Source organism: Amaranthus tricolor, chromosome 1 (assembly GCF_026212465.1).
Source record: "Amaranthus tricolor cultivar Red isolate AtriRed21 chromosome 1, ASM2621246v1, whole genome shotgun sequence".
NCBI classification, from domain to species: Eukaryota; Viridiplantae; Streptophyta; class Magnoliopsida; order Caryophyllales; family Amaranthaceae; genus Amaranthus; species Amaranthus tricolor.
Window position 1 is genome coordinate 3645322 of NC_080047.1, and position 17013 is coordinate 3662334.

Genomic DNA, 17013 nt, shown 5'->3' on the forward strand with positions numbered 1-17013 from the left:
TTACCTGTTTTGTAATGCATGAACAATTGTTGTATTTAATCTTTATGTATGAACAACTTTTTAATCGTTTGAACAATTGAATTATATATAAACACTATGGAGAATCTAAATTCACCGCGTCTCCGGCGGTGTTATTATGCTGTTGTCGTTGTATGTTGCACATTCTACTCCAAAGTGATATCCTATTACGATATTGTCTTTCTAAATCTGCACATGAATTGTTAGCTGCTCTCCAATTTTGTTGGACTGGCGGCAGTGGAGATGAATCATCGTTCATTAAAAGCTGAACATAATGATTCCCGTTTACCCAAAGAATATGTATAAGTTTATTTACGCCATGCATTCCCCCTGTTCTTCTTAAAGGAAGCACTAAACAATTGTACATTGGATGACCATCCGCAGAGCCATAATACGCAATATGTTTAAAAATGTTGCTGCAGAATACAGTGTTGTCGCTTCCAACCAGTGATCGTACGGAGCAGGTCCTTTATTGTGGGCACCAACTCTGAATATAGCTTCCTCCACCGAATCTGCTGATAAATATAAGCGTGCATATTGTTCTTTATGCGTTTCCATTTCCAAACTCATTGCACGTCGTAACAGAGGCCATGCTTCCTCACCCCCTAACTCTGTGGCGGCAATAGCTCTAAATCCACAATTACCGTCACCTATAACATCAATCCAATCAAACAGATATGGCGGAAGAATAAATGGAATGTGATCTGGCCACGGAAAAAGTGAAAAATCACGACCTGCTGCACCATCTGAAAAAATAACAATATATCATTACGCCAATATTGATATAAAACATATAAGATTAAATGAAAAGAAATAAGAGTACCTGATAAGTTGAAACTGAAGTTAATTCCAACTGACGATTGATGCGACCGGCTGCTTGATCTACCACTGGATCTCCCGCGTGATGATGATCTTGATCCGCGACCCCTTGAGGACGATCTACTGTACTCAAACACACTTTTGTTTCTCCTCAAGGTTCTGCTTGTCATTGGTCTTCCTTTCCTCGGTGGACTTGCTTCGGGCTCAGGTATGTCGTCACCATCGGGGTGCAGCTCATGTTCAAGTACCTGAGAGACGCGTCGTAGTACTGAGGGGTCGGATTTTAAAACTTCATCCACCAACGATTGAAAGTACTCTTTATCATCGGCGTTTGCGTGCCGTACTTCTTCATTGGCGTCTTCTTCTGCATCTAAATACTTTAACGTTTTCCAAAACGGATGTATATCGTCCAAGTACAAAGCACCATTAGACCTGATAGACAAGTAACAGTAACACGCGCATGGTAATCCGTGGGTTTTTTGAATGACACAACCGCATTTTTCTAAAAGACAACTGCCCAGGGTTAGCATCCGGTTGTGCTCCATCATCAATAGTTCCAAGGCAAATATAGAAACATGACGATACAACGGTCGTAGAAAATTTAGTCGCGACGTCCTTGAAATGGAATTCTTAGATTCCTCAAGAGCTTGTCTTATTTTTGATTGTTGATTCGTAATTTGTGCGTGCGCCCTTTTAAACAGCGTATTGAATGAGCTATTACCGCTACCCAAGTAGTACTTGAAGGAAGAGTGTTGACTTTCAACTCTACTGGTAGTCTGGTTACCCAAGTGCAAACAATCATTCGTCCACGCACGCACAAATTTCTCTTTGTGAGGAATCCATGTTTCTGCCAAATATTGCACGACTCTCCGGTTCCTAGTCGACCAAGTGGACACAATCCCTTCCCATCTGTTTTCAAAATCGGCGATCGTCATACTGTTAACCAAGGGGTTCCATTTTGTTTGCCTGAATAACTGGCCCTGTTGATTTTTCTTGCCGCCACACAATTTATCGACCATGTTCTCCACGTCATTGCCAATATGCCATACGCATAATAGATGTCGTACATCTGCATTAAACATAAATTTAAAATTAATTCAGAAATATATAATACATAGATCGACGATAATTAATAATTAAAACATGTTTACCTGGAAAGACAGCATGAATAGCTGCAGACAAACCCTCATCCCGATCCGTTACGATTACATCCGGCGTCTGCACTGTCCCGTAAATATCCCTCAACCTCTCCAACACCCAAGAATAAGACACAGCCGCCTCATCTCGCATCAAACATAATGCAACCAAGAAATTATGATTCGTTGGCGTCATTCCAATGATTTCGCAAAGGGGCCACTTTTGCTTATTCGTTTTGTACGTTGTGTCTATCAACACAACATGGGGCCACGAACGTAGCATCTGGATAGAAGTTGGATTCGCAATCAATAATCTAGTCAACTGATCCTCACTATCCAAGTCCCTCCAAGCTACATAATTATGCTCTGTGGCCATATACAGACAGTGTTGAAGAGGAGTCCTACCATCCATCTCTTCTCTCCTCATTGACTGTCTCTCATTGTAAATTTGATTCATACTAGCATAAAAACGAGGAAAATTTCTTCTAATTGAAGACATTATAAATGCTGGTTGCATGCCAGTTGCACTTAGATCTCGTATGTGCTGCCTGATATCCACAGTCATCCTATTTACTCTTATTTGACCATCTATGTACATGAAGAACGGGTGGTTATGTATTCCTTTTTCACCAGGAAACACTCTAACCGTCCAAGGTCTTTCCTTTGGGTTACGACTAGTTCCTAAAATCATAAATTTACACCCACAACCCCTACTTTTGGAACCTGGTCGGGGAGCATTGTCTAAGTTATGCAAATCAACACTTCTTTTATCGTAACGGTGACATCTTAAGTACAGACTCACTCTAGAACGCCCTTCTTTTTTTTTATATGAAGCACGTGTAAATTGAAATCCAATTGTTAGTGCTATCTCATTAGCCCAAGTATGTAAATCATCTACAGAATCAAATTCTCTATCGGTAACAAATCTATCAGAATAATCTATATTATCTCCTAAATTTTCAAAGTCCTGCAAATAATAATTATAATAACATTATCATAATATATCAAAATAATAATAACTTAAAAAATAATTATTTCTACAAAATAATTATAATAAAATACGATTGTTATAGCACAACAATAGATTAAAATAAAATAATTTAATTAAACAAAATAAATTTTATAATTCGAAGTTAAAAAAAAAAAATAAATAGAAGTCGCACAAAACGTGCGACGCACAGTCGCACGTTTTGTGCGACTTCTATTTATTTATTTTTTTTATTCAAATACAAAAAAAAAAAAAATATATTATGAAGCAGTCGCACAAGCCAGTCGCACAAAACGTGCGACTCCCAGTCGCACGTTTTGTGCGACTGGTTTGTGCGACTACGTTCCTATTTTTTTTTTTTTTTTTTGCAAAAAACGAACCGATTAATTACTTACCGGATCGTTATCATGCACGTCTTGGTATGCCATTGATGTTCGATCTAGAGTTCTAGCTTGTTTAACTTTACGTATTGTTTTTAGAGAGTTTTTAGAGAGAAGGTATCGTGTTTGAATTCGAATATACTACCATAAAGCCTCTGAAAATTCAATATATATATAATTCCGATAATAATGTTATTAAGCGATAACAATGTTATTAAGTGCCATTTATATTTCTTAAACATTTTTTAACTTAAGTGGCATTTTTGTAATTTTTTTTAATGTAGGGGTAATATGGTAATTTTGTTAAAAGGGGATGGCGATAAAATGAAAAAGGTGGCGACAAATAATAATTCCCAATAACAACAGCCCCAAAACTTTAACAATGATGGTCTTTAAAATTGATTGAACTAAAATCTGAACAACCCTGCTCATTTTTCCAAACTTGGGCAACAATTTGAGTCTACATAATCGGCCAGTATCTCGAGAGACTTCTCTTAGATCCAATTCATTAAAATTTAATGCATATTCTTACTCTATGTGCTTCTTTATTGGCCGACCCAATTAATATTAATCTCTCACAATAATTTGTGCCACACAATTAATTTTGAGTTAAAACCTTCTCAGATCTAAAAATTTTAAAGCTTAGGTTAAAATTGCAAGATCAAAAGTACAAACTTATAACTCTTTTTATTCGACTCTTACCAGGAAAAACTAAACACAAATTGTTATATGAGACATGTCTAATAAAGGAGTTAACAGTTCAACTAATACAAAGTATGAGTATGTGGTTTTTGTTTTGAAGCAATCTGGTTAATGGTCTCTCACAAGAATAGTTGAAAGCTAAATAAGTTTGGCCAAGCTATATCAATCAAACATACTACCTCTGTTTCAAATTACTGGTAACATTAGAGATTTTAAACTATTTATTCATCACGTACAAACTATTTGTTTTTTGTTCCTTCAAATATTATGACATTGTATCCCTTTTGTTCGCTGTTAGTAACAGGGAACGACTAACAGCAAACAATGTCATAATAAATTTTCTTTTCTTGTTCGCTGTTAGTAACAAGCTAACAACGAACAAACTTGACCTTAGGCTCGCAGACGAAAATGCTTATTTTGGAAAAAAAAAAATTTTAAGTTTATTTTGTTCAATCTTTCACATATAATTACTTCCTCAGTTAGAGACTAACTACTGCTACAGCGGCAAATGCTGTAAATACAGATATTTCTACAAGTTGGCATAAAAGGCCATGAGAAACTGCATGCTTGTAACTGTGATTGTTAATTATTGAAGCTCAACACCACACCAAAAATGTGCCCCATTAATAGCCCCATTTCAGAAGCAGTTTCATTCCTGTCTTCCACCATCCTAAATTCCAACCACACAAAACACACCATCGCTATCATCACCAATAGTTCTCGTATGAAATAGCTCAAACATTGTGACAGAATCTATGGACGTTTCGCTAGCAGAGGAGCTAACAGCAGTAAAGCTAAAGCTAAAGCGGCTAAAGATGGAGAGAGACAAAACAGAAAAAATGCTTCAACAGTGAGCTCGGACTCTCTAGGGGCAGATGACTGAGCTCCATTACCAGGAACGTTTCAGGAAAAACTCCAAATCAAGGTGGATCGTCTTCATAGCTTGAAGAAACAGCTCAAGCTCATTTGCATGGTACTATATAGATGTCTAAACATAAACCTTTATTTTTGATTTGTACAAATCATTATTCATTACAAAGTCACTTGACACATTTTATCTTAATACCTCAACCAAAGTAAAAGTCGTAAATTTGGGTCGCCTATATGAACCAACATGAGATATTTGATAACAAAGATTAACAAAACTTTTATATTATTCATTCTAAAAAAGGGTCAAAATTGAAATAATCCCTTAATTCAAGTATCACAAAAAAGTCGATTGAAAATTTTGAAATAATGTAATAAATTATGGATATTTTGGGCGGAGGATGTTGTTGCAGGGAATGACACCAATTCAGTCGTTGAGAACAAAAGCCATGGAGAAGAACAAGAAATAAGAGTAATCTGCTGTAATAACTTGCTAGTAGAATCAAGGGAGAACAAGGATAATTGGCAGCAAAACCGATAGTTCAACATTGAGTTTAGTTCATCTGTCATCAGCATAACATCAATCGACTTTCAAGTTTACAATAACTTCGATAAAATTGCATGTTGTGGTTTGATATGTGTTTTGGAAGAAGCTTAAGAATCTGGATGGTTTTTATACGTCGCTACCTTTGTTTTGGTTTGACGGAAAGCATTTCTGAACAGAAAAATTTATATATAAGCGTAAAACATTATTCATGGGACTAAAAAATATAAATAATTTTTTATATTTCTGTGTTCCTTGCAGAGTTTCGAAAATGAGGAAGGGAAAAGAACAATAATGCCAAATCTTTAATCTCAACAATATGAGATTGGCTAAATGAACCAATACATATACGGAACTCCTTTAACTTCAAATTTTCTGACTCTAGTTGCATCAATATTCAAACCATGGCTTCTCACTTTCTTTCCCAACTAACAAACTGATTTTGTACGTCAAAGTTCAAAGTCCGATACCATATTTCGCGATCTAATTTCAAGAATATTTTCCAAATAAATTTTATAAACAAATCTGAAGACATGCAAATTCATTCAATTATAAATATAGCCATATCCCATAGGCCGTAAAAATTCTAATCAGAGCTAATAGGTTCATGTAACTACAAATAAGCAAAAATTGATTAAAAAAACAAGCGCACCTTTAGACCGAGGATTAAATTCTACTTCAGTAGTAGTAACCACAAGTGGTTATCTAATCTCTGTTGCCACTGGTTCTTGATTCAGTAAGATTATTGATATTCCCCAAAGCTAGAGCAATCCACTATATCTTCCCAATAATGTATCCATAGCTATCTTCGGAATCAAAATCGTACAACTGACAACAGAAAATTCCATGCTTCAAGAATCAAGATATTGAAAGAATGATAGGAAAACAGCAAATGAACCCCATCACTGTATATCTCAGCATCCAAATCACGGGCAATACATATCTTCTAGTCCACTTACAAACAATTCTTATATGCCGTATGTTTCCATGTGTATATATATATTCCGGAATAAAGTTCTAGAATGCAGACCCAGAAAGCGTGCGGTGTGGCTAATCTTTAGCTGCTTGGAACCTTAGCCTTGTCAAGTTCGGCAAGTTCCTCAATAAGCTTCCGCTCTTCATCATTCAACTTTTTTGGGATCTCAACTTGCAGTTTCACCAACTGGTCACCTCTCCTATTCTTCCTATTGACAAAGGGCACTCCTTTTTTCGCCATCGAAAATGTCACATCAGGTTGGGTACCAGGCGGAACCTTCAGATCAGTCATTCCATCAACTGTAGGAACTTTCAGTACAGTCCCCAAAATTGCATCAAGGTACGAAACCTTGCAAGTATAAAGGATATTATTTCCATCCCTTTTCAAAATAGGGTCTTCTCGAACTTGGAAAACAACAAACAAATCACCAGGTGGCCCACCTTTTTTCCCAGAGTTGCCCTCGGATTCTAACCTTAATTTGACCCCAGCATCTACTCCTGCAGGGACTTTAACGGTTACTTTCTTGGGTTTTTTCACTCGCCCTTCACCGCGGCATTTACTGCAGGGAGTACAGGTCTCACCCATTCCATCACAGTCAGGACAAGCAATTGCCTGCTGAACTATACCAAACGGTGTTCTCATCGAAGAGATAAGCTGCCCATGGCCGTTGCATGATCTGCAAACGTAAGACTTAGAACCTGGCTTGGAACCTGAGCCTTCACAAGTAGGACAATCTTCAAGCCTAGTTATCTCTATCTCCTTTTCTACCCCAAACACAGCCTCTTTGAAATCAAGTAGAAGACTGTAAGCTAGATCTTCACCTTCTGAAAATCCATTCCTAAAGCTTCCCCCCATACCCATGCCATCAAAGTTGTTGAGTAATTCATCAAAGATGCTACTAAATCCCTGCAAACAATGAAATTCAAAGAAAGATATTCTCAAGCAGGAGAATGTAAAACTGTACAATTTCAGTTCAAGTTCGCAATCAAATCTAAAATTTACTAGTAACTAGTCAAATTTCGTATTTTCTAGAGGTCATAAAATTTGTACTTTTCAAGTCTGCTCGGTTTTGTATGAAGGTTAAATTAATCTTTTACCAACTCAACTCTAGCAAAACAGATAAATAACAAAGATGGAAAAGAAATTGCCTTACCCCCATACTTGGGCCACCTTTGAGACCATCCTCTCCATATCTATCATATATAGAACGTTTCTCATCATCCGACAAGACCTGGAGATTCAGTACTATCAATTGACTATTAAAACGGAATAGATAGCCAAAGCAGAGGTGCATCAGATGACCAGCTTACATAGACTGGTTATTGAATGGAAACTTACCTCATAGGCATTACTAATTTCTTTGAACTTTTGTTCTGCTTTTGGATCTCTGGAACAAAGCACAAAAGAGAGATCAAAAACATGATAACACCGTCAACAATCCAAATTTCGCAAAAGTAGGACAGTTAATAAAAGTAACTACAGCAATGATGTACTGGCCATAAATTTGAACAAGGTAATCCCATCCTTATGAGCAAGAGAAATGGTTTATCCACCCCCCCCCCCCCCCCCCCCCCCCCCTCTCCCCACATTTACTGGATATTGGTCTTTGAATAATTTATCACACAAGATCCAAAAAAGGAACAAATATTATCTTAAAGTAGCCAAAATCAGACCCCATGCCTTTTTAAACAAAAAAGTTTAGTCTTTGCAAACATAGTTAGTTAACCTTATTGTGCACATGTGTTATATCTATAAGCCCACATCAACTTACTCTCATTTTTCCCACAACAAATAATATTACCAATTTTATGATGTCAGAGAAGAACAGTGCAGTTTTCAATGCATAGATTTGACAAGGCCAAATTTAAGGGATTAGTCACCTAAATTTAATGTTTCTATATGAAGAAATTACCAATCAATCATTACATCGCAACTTAAAAAGGCTCTGTATAATTACATGGAAATAGTATTTAATCAAACATGCATGCCCAGGGCCCCAATTTTATGCCACAAAACATACTATGAACTTGAAGGCTTATAGCCAATTCGATAAATCCCTTGTTCGTTACTAAACTCATGCCTCAAATCACAGTAACACTAATAGACTAGTTCATGTAATTAAAAAGAAAAGAAAAACATCACCATCACCCTTAAACCTCAGCACCAAGACCCAAATGTTCCAAATCTTATTGTAACATAACATATGAATTAGCTTCTCTGCAGCGGTGACAAAAACTCCATCATTTCGTTGAATTTTCAGACGAAACTACTTCCTCATCCCCCCTTCCCCACCCCCAACCCCCCACCCTCAAAAAACTCCTGCTCTTCCATTATAAGTATAAATGAAAACATAAATTCAAAATTACTTCCAGAAAGAGGTAATTTGGATGTGGACAATGCAACCTTGTATCAGAAAATATCAGAATGTGATAACATCCTACATTTCAGATACTATATCACAAACTATTCTGAGCTAAAAGAAGGCTGTACAAAGTTTTGTATGTCCCGACACTCATAACCATCAGAGTTGAGAATAAGAGAAATGGTAATCAATTGGATTTAGAATACAATTTGACACAAATGTAGAGTTAGACTTGAGAGAATAGCCAATCACATACTAATATTCCTAATTTGCGTAGATGTACAAACATCTTGAAGCTTCAATGTATAACAAACGTGAACAGAAGTACTTAAGGAGATGTAGTTTTTGAGAGGATGCAAGATTGAACGGCACACAACGAAACAACAATAATCATCAAGAAAATGAATGGAAATTTCTGTACATGAGAAATATTATAGTTACAACTTACACACACTGCTACATCTAAATTGTCTAAAGTCTTGCACCATCAGTAAATCAAATACGAAATATTGGCTAGGATTTGACGAAATATTCTAAGGTATTATTTAGACAAACTACTACAAGACCATATGGCAAAGCTCAACTTACTTGTTCACATCAGGATGGTACGTCCGTGCAAGCTTCTTATAAGCTGCATAAATGAAGGAAAACAACCAAATGTGATAAATTCAGGTACTCTCAAGATTCCCAAAAAAAGTTCAGATATACAACGAATTGATTCAATAGTTTAAATTGAAGTAGAGCATGCATCAAGCTGAAGAGACATGCAAACACGAAGGATGATGAAACATCAAGTAAGCCATAGTAACATCTGTGAGTCAGTGATTATCTGAGGAATAGAGAAAATGAATTCTGAAAAACACAAAGCCAAATGCTTTTGGTATGCAGTACTTCTAAACAAAGCACAGAAGCTACTCTGCGCCCCCCCCCCCCCCCCCCCCCCGCTCTCTTTTCTTAGCATCTCAAAAAAAAAAAACTAAAAGCACAGTAAAAGGAAAAGAGATGCTCCATAAGAGAGATTCGAGGAAGCGAAGGGCCCACAAGGGACATTACAAAAACATCATCCTTCATAAGGAAAACAACGGGAACAACTTAAAGCATCTAAAAAGGCAGGCAATAACCTTCCTCTAAAAAGGAACTCACCAGTTTTAATATCAGACTTCCTAGCATTTTCTTCAACCCCAAGAACAGAATAATAGCTCTGCATTTTCAAAATCAGTCAAAACATCGCTAAAACAAAAACAACACTGCATTTCAATAATAAGTAATGCAAGTACAACAGTGCAAAAACCTTAATCTCAATAGTGTTGAATCAGTTATATGAACGAAAACAAATTAATGTGAGGGATCGTCGCTAACAAAAAATATACATTATTCAGCCCCCTCTAACACTGATCTAAAACTAAGAAAATCAATTATGATGATCATCCACATATATTGTTTCAAAAATTCAAAAAATAATGTTAAAAAAAGCAAAGAAAAGAAAATAAACAACTTCATAGCAGAAGAAATGTTACCCTTCCAGCTCTAACAATGAGATCGGAATGAGATTTTTTGAAACACGAGTCTTTAAGTTGCCTTGAACTTAAAAATGCATGAGAATATTCAGGAGCAAAAATGGTTGAGCATGATGAAGCCAACAACCCCTTGCTTGCACAACTACAATCATTATAATCAAAAAGTAAGCATAAAAATAAGCAAAAGAAAATGTCAAGCCCCACCATATTCAAATATTGTCAAGGGAAATGTCATTCATGCCACCATGAGAGACAAACAAAGTCACAACCAAAAAGTGCATTCATACTTCATATTCATTAGAATCAAAATTTATTACATCTACTCACAGAAAAAACTTGTCTTCTGTTTTCTTCATTATAACCTTTGAAGTCCTTGATTCGGAGCAATTCATAAGTGAATGTGGTTAATAAGTCATTTTGCACCTACATTACTTATACAACAATGCCAGAAAATCCTAAATTACTAATAAGATAGATTTTTCTTATGGTGTTTGAAACTCTGAAATTTTTACTTGAAGAAAATTACTAACAAAGAAATTCTTAATTCAACCTTTTGCCACTCAACATGTACTGACATCAACATACTAAACCATTTAAAGCACCCTAAATCTCACTTATTCCATCCTTTTCCTACTTTCATTGTACCCTGATTCTTCACATACATAATACATTTCAAGGCGCCCTAATTCCTCACTCTTCCTTCTTCGGAACCTTAACACAACTATAAAGTCCTCTTCAGCTCTTTAGATTGATTTCAAGCATCTTAAACCTTCCATATGAATAATTCTCTCAAAACACAGCAAAATCTAACAAATTTTTTTTAAGTGTAATGCCTCTGTTTCATCAACTCTATGCCATCACTCTTTCGTGAAACCATGCTTCCTCTCTCTCGTTGCCATGTTCATTCCATCCAGTATCACAGAATCTTAAGGCTGAAATTTATACTTAGGATCATTATTCTGACACTTGAAATAAGTAAGAAGACAACACCCCTTCGCATCCAAATCCTCATTCCTTTGCAATTCTCTTGAGTCTTGAGTTCAAGAAACTTTACTTCTATTACTTTCAAAATCTTTAAGAACTCTATAACTAACAAAAAGACCAAATTTAATGTCATTTGCAAACATATCAACTTACAATGATCTACATGCAAAGTTATAGTTAAACCATTCGAGTGAAGTGCCATAAAATAACGATATCAAATTGATACAACTAGGAAAATTCAAAGTTTGGAAATTATTAATCACGGGATGCATAATGCAAATAACCAAAGCCACATGAGAAAACTTAATGCGGATAAAATCGAGGCATAGCAATCCTTGAAAGTCAAGCTTCATAAACAATATGCATGTCTAGGATTTTCTACAAGTACAAGTATCTTGCCAATGCACTTAAGATATGCATAGGTAATCATAATAAGTTAATACTTGTACATGAAAAGAATATTCCTAAACAGTTAACCACAGTAGCTATTGTAGCTTTTGAGAAAGTGCACCAAAAAACCAGATAGTAGCAATTACAATACACAAACAAACATATATGTCCCAGAACGGCAGCAGGAGCTTACCAATGTGAAGATAAGAATTTAGAGCTTGTACTATTGTATGTTCCAGATGTTCGACTCTGTAAGCCACAATAAGGGACAAATGTTCTACACAGCATGGCCGCCATGTGCAAAACCTACTTTATATGAGGAAAAAAATTCATGTTTTGACTATCAGAGTTGGGAACACATAATATAGCCATCAATAATGCATAAACATAAGATGAAGTTATTCAGCATAAACAAAAAAAACACGCCCTCTGTCCCTTGATATTCCCATATTTCCATATTCAATTCTGAGGTTGTTTTATCCATATACCGATAGCACAAACAAAAATTAACACTCCCCTCGTCCCTTCTCTTTATCACATAATCCTTTTTTCTTTCCATCAGGCACTCTTACTTTTTGTCCTTTTTACAAAGTACTGAATCTCTTATTGGCATTTAACCAACATTTTAAATATATATTATTGCCAAGCCTAGACATAAAGAATTTCAAAACGGAGATTGTGTTATCATAACATTTCTTTCAAAGGACATAAGTTTACAAGTCAAAACAATGAAGCAATTTCGAAGCATTCAAACTAGCAAAATCTGAACTGTAAGACTTGTAATATTTATGCACTTAAAAAATTGATTTGCAACAAGAAATATATGCTAAGTTAAATATTCATAATTGTTGAAGACGTGATACCAATGCAATAAATACTTTCCAAGAAAACATATACTATTCATATTCTTCAAGATCTTATCCACATTGTTTTTTATTTTTTTTGGAAAATAAGAGATTTTATTACTCTAAAAAAGCAAACTACAAAGTGCGAGGTCATTGACCCGCAAAACAAGGTGCCCAAAACACCCAACACCACAACAAACAACAAAGAGAACAACCTAGGCCAAAACAAAGCCAACACCAACTAACGGACACAAACAAAGCCTAATTACACACTTCTAAAGAACAGGCTAATATTATCTTCTTTACATCTAGTAGCTGTATTGAACACAACACTTCTGCAAGAAAAGAAGGATCAATCTGCTATCAAAAATACAAGCGTTCCTAAAGTGCCATAAAGCATAGATCGTTCAGACCAAAGCATAACCATAATCCTCGCATTTCTGGACTTCTTAGTGCTCAACCTATTCATTAACATGAACTCTTCCTGAAGATTCTTAGGATCCCACTGCACTAAACCATCTCTTTAATCTTACTTCTGATATGAGTAGCAAGATAGCAGTCAAACAGGATGTGTTCACTAGACTCTTCTTTGTCAATGCACAGAACACACCAAGAATCTACATTCAGCCCTCACTTTCTCAGTCTGTCTTTAGTAGCAGGACTATTCGGAGTGGCCATCCAAACACAATGTATACTCCTAGGAGCAGCCCCATTTCTACACACCACATTACTATACTCAAATCGAGAGAGAGAGAGCCCAGCAACTTCAAGTAAGCCTTCTTTATCCACATTGTTTTTTAATAATGTAAACTTTTGTTCCATTGAGATTCCCCGATAAACATCAATCAAAGATGTGATCAAATCCTCCTAAGACCCTCAGAGACATCACTAACATCTGTCTATGCTTTGGGGCCATGAAGGACTGAAAAGGCAGCAAAAATCACACATCATAGTAAGAAACTTAATATAGGGCAAAAGCCATAGAAGCTGTATATAGCTGCCAATCTCAGGCATAACAGCCTTTGATGTGGGAAAGAATCACCATCAAGAAGCTTTCGCCATGATTTATCATAGCATAATCTAATTTTGCAAACTGTCAATGCCTATTATTCAGCAATTACTCATTAACAACGCACCTAACAGTCCTAACTTGATACAAGCGTATAAGGCTACTTCTTAGCAGGAATTTCCAATCAAGATGCCATGTAAAGTCCTTGACCAACTTTCAACAATTCCAAGCTTCGGCAACCTTCTGAACCTAAACATCTGCCATTGTCAAACTATACTAACACATGCATGAACCTACATAATCCTTTTCCACCTCGAATTCATCATATCAGATTACCTTTAATCAATCTCACAGCACTTTCTAAATTAGCACAAACTCCAATATCTACTTTTTCATCAACTTCAACCGCAAAAATTAACTTCAAAAACATTCCAATACCCCAATATCAATAAGTGGTTTCCAAGTTAAGGTTCAGACTACGCAACCTTACCCTTAACGAGGCCATTTCTGATAGTAGCAAACATACCAAGCATTTTAGAGTTTAAAAGAAATTTCTAGTTATAAATTAACCCTAAATCACTTGCTAATCCTATCAGAATATCAAACCTAGACCTGGTAGTTTTACCATAAACTTAAAGGCTAATCAATTTATTCTTTATGCAGAAAACTTTCCCAATAATATCAATAATTATCTCCCAAAATCATGTAAGCAAGTTCATCTCAACCTAATTAACAATCTCAGAAAACAAACAATTTCACAATAAAACCCACTCCTTAAATTACATCAAATTACCCTTCACATATATAGGTATCCAAACGAAAGAAAAAACTTGAACCATCTTCATTTAATACATAAAAAATCACAATTTTGTGCATACGGAAATAGAATTGTAAAGTATTTTACAAAATTGGTGAGTTAAAATCACAAAATATGTAAAAAATAAAGTGAACTTGAACTTATATAAGAGAAACCACAAAGAAAAATGGACGAACCCGTTGCAAAACTCAACTCTGAGTTGAATCTTGCGCTAATCTTGTACGGAATGAGATAAATAGGAAGATTTTATCTTAATCCATTGGTCAGTTAAACTTGAACTATCTTCATCTGACTACGCCAATTTGGGGGGAAATTTGGGGAGATATTTCCCAAAACAAGTGTCGGAAAATTATAAAAAACAGTATGAAGAGTGAAGACAGGGAAATATTAGATATTTTACCCATAATTTTGTCATACAAATTATTATAATGTGGTAGTATCTTTGATTTTTCTTTTTTATTATTTGAATGTCTAATATGCAATGTTAAATATTATTTTGGAATCAAAATAGTTTTTTAAGTTTATATATTTGCAAAAAATTATTTTAAAAAATAACATATCTCATTTGAACTATATTTTTGTGATTTTATCCTTGTACGATGATCGGTGGATTTTATACGTCAGATGTATCGTTTTTAAGTAAATGTCATAAAATTTATATTAAGTAAAATATTATTAGAGCTTAATCTTTTATTAATTTGAACACTTAAATCTCAAAGGAAGAAAAATCTTAGTTGTATCAACAAGTTATATTTTTATGGATTAAAGCATTAAAAGCTTTTGCCGATAAAATATAAAATTAACAACAATCTCATTTAACACAGTTAAAATTTTCTTGATTGTCTTAGTAAGAGTAAGAGTCATAATGATTTGATGAAAGGAACCCACAAGTCAAAATGTTACTGTTATTTTTATCAATAAATGAGTTACGGTGAAGATTTATTTCCGTTATAGCTTCGTAAGTCGAAAAAAAACCAGAAAAGAAAATTTTATATTACTAGCTCAATATATTGGTTGTTGACATATATTAAATCATACAAGAATACATTGACATTTTAAGAACAATATAGCCTCAACAAAAGTACAAATAGCATACACCAATAGCTAGTTTTAGTAAATAATGCATAAATTTTACTACATTTTAAAATAAAATTTTTTGTCCACTTAATTATGTGGCACAATAATAACTTCCTCAATCAACTTCACCAAGTTCTTATAAGAAGATCCTTCAACCTTAGTAGCCTCTTGAGCCTTACTTTTCCACTCCATTATTCTCCTTTTCATTTCCTTCCCCTTCATTCCCTCCATTAATTCCCTCACCAACTTCTCAATCTCATCTCTCTTCACTTCACTCCCTATCTCCATCCCTATCCCCCACTCGACACAACTATATCGACAATTAGTTTGTTGCTCCGTAAAAAAAGGCCAACTTATCACATGCACCCCTCCACAAACAATTTTCAGAGTCGAATTCCAACCACTATGAGTCAAAAACCCTCCTATTGCCTTATGCTTAAGGATTTCCCTTTGAGAACACCAACTAACCAATAAACCTCTTTCCTTAGTGTCATTCAAAAAATCTTGAGGTAAAAAAGGAGCATTCTCATCTGTCACTATATCAGGCCTAATAACCCATAAAAAATGCTTATTATTATTAGCTAATCCCCATGCAAATTCTATATGTTGGGCATGTGTCATTGTAGTAATACTTCCAAAGTTCACAAACACAACTGAATTAGGCTTTCTTGCATCTAACCATTCCATGCAAATTTTCTCTTTCCATAGATTTGATTTGATAGATCTTAAGGGATCATCTTTAGGGATTATTTGGTTGATTAGAAGTTCAAGAGGGCCCACTGTATAAATAGGAGGTAAATCTTGCATAGAACATAAAGAATCTATCACTTCTTGTTCAAATGAATCAAAAGTGTTTAAGATGATTCCAGAAGCTTTAGAAGTTTCTTTTACAGCATCCATCATAAACTTGAGCATAAAATCATCTGGGTTTGTTGTTCTAATGAAGCTTGGGCAATCTTTTAGTCTTATATTCTTCATCCCTGGTAGCTCTGCTGGAGTGTCCAAGTACCCATTTATTAAACAGCTTGCATCTGATCAGCAATACATTCATAAAAAATTTAGTTGTTAGGAATCAAACATAAAAGTTGCAGCACTCTATGTACATACAACCACAAGCACATGGAAATCTAGGTTCATGCCTATTAATATAGAATTGTACTTACTCTTATTCACTTTAAATGTCCTATTTGATTTTTCAACGCTATTCATCAATCACACTTATTATGTGCTTTGTTTTTAATCTATAAGTTAAAACATAGTCAAGTGGGATCTTGTTTGATTTGTCTTAAATTATGAATTAGCCTTTCACCCTTGTAACAAGAGTTTAATTTTCAACAAGAAGGATCAATCCTTTCTTGCAATTGAGCTCGAAGAATTTTTGATTTTGAGTAAAAAGTAGAGGAAGAAAATAAATGAGAAAATTGAATTGAAAATGAAATTGAAAATGAGGAAGAGAATTTTCGATTTTGACCAGTCAACCCTTATATTTGACGGTCGGTCATCTGAAGGAAAACGTTACTCGATACTCTTTGGAAAAAAAAAACTTGTTAAGTATTTTTTGGCAAATTTTTTTTATTAGGTA

General features: G+C 35.0%; 3 protein-coding genes across 4 annotated transcripts; all 3 read right to left on the reverse strand.

The window, feature by feature from the left end:
• Positions 1 to 8: 8 nt before the first annotated feature.
• On the reverse strand, positions 9 to 4633 carry LOC130799468 (protein FAR-RED IMPAIRED RESPONSE 1-like). The gene is made up of 4 exons (XM_057662573.1): positions 3357 to 4633; positions 1989 to 2940; positions 842 to 1906; positions 9 to 764 (listed from the first exon to the last, which is right to left on the reverse strand). The coding sequence occupies exons 1-4, from the start codon at positions 3387 to 3389 to the stop codon at positions 370 to 372; spliced, it is 2445 nt and encodes an 814-aa protein (XP_057518556.1). The 5' UTR covers positions 3390 to 4633; the 3' UTR covers positions 9 to 369.
• Positions 4634 to 5894: 1261 nt separating this feature from the next.
• LOC130799477 (chaperone protein dnaJ A7A, chloroplastic-like) lies at positions 5895 to 14730 on the reverse strand. 2 transcript variants are annotated; one of them, XM_057662584.1, is made up of 8 exons: positions 14531 to 14730; positions 11877 to 11992; positions 10310 to 10451; positions 9936 to 9993; positions 9381 to 9423; positions 7769 to 7817; positions 7584 to 7661; positions 5895 to 7336 (listed from the first exon to the last, which is right to left on the reverse strand). In XM_057662584.1, exons 2-8 carry the CDS (start codon positions 11978 to 11980, stop codon positions 6512 to 6514), a joined length of 1299 nt encoding a protein of 432 aa, XP_057518567.1. In that variant the 5' UTR covers positions 11981 to 11992; positions 14531 to 14730; the 3' UTR covers positions 5895 to 6511. The 2 variants fall into 2 exon arrangements, with proteins under 2 accessions (XP_057518567.1, XP_057518573.1); XM_057662590.1 differs by having other exon boundaries at positions 5981 to 7336; positions 11877 to 11989; positions 14531 to 14726.
• A 788-nt stretch (positions 14731 to 15518) lies between these two features.
• Positions 15519 to 16640, reverse strand: LOC130815197 ((R)-mandelonitrile beta-glucosyltransferase-like). Its single transcript, XM_057681613.1, has 2 exons — positions 16535 to 16640; positions 15519 to 16462 (listed from the first exon to the last, which is right to left on the reverse strand). The coding sequence occupies exons 1-2, from the start codon at positions 16638 to 16640 to the stop codon at positions 15519 to 15521; spliced, it is 1050 nt and encodes a 349-aa protein (XP_057537596.1).
• Between the last annotated feature and the right edge of the window lie 373 nt (positions 16641 to 17013).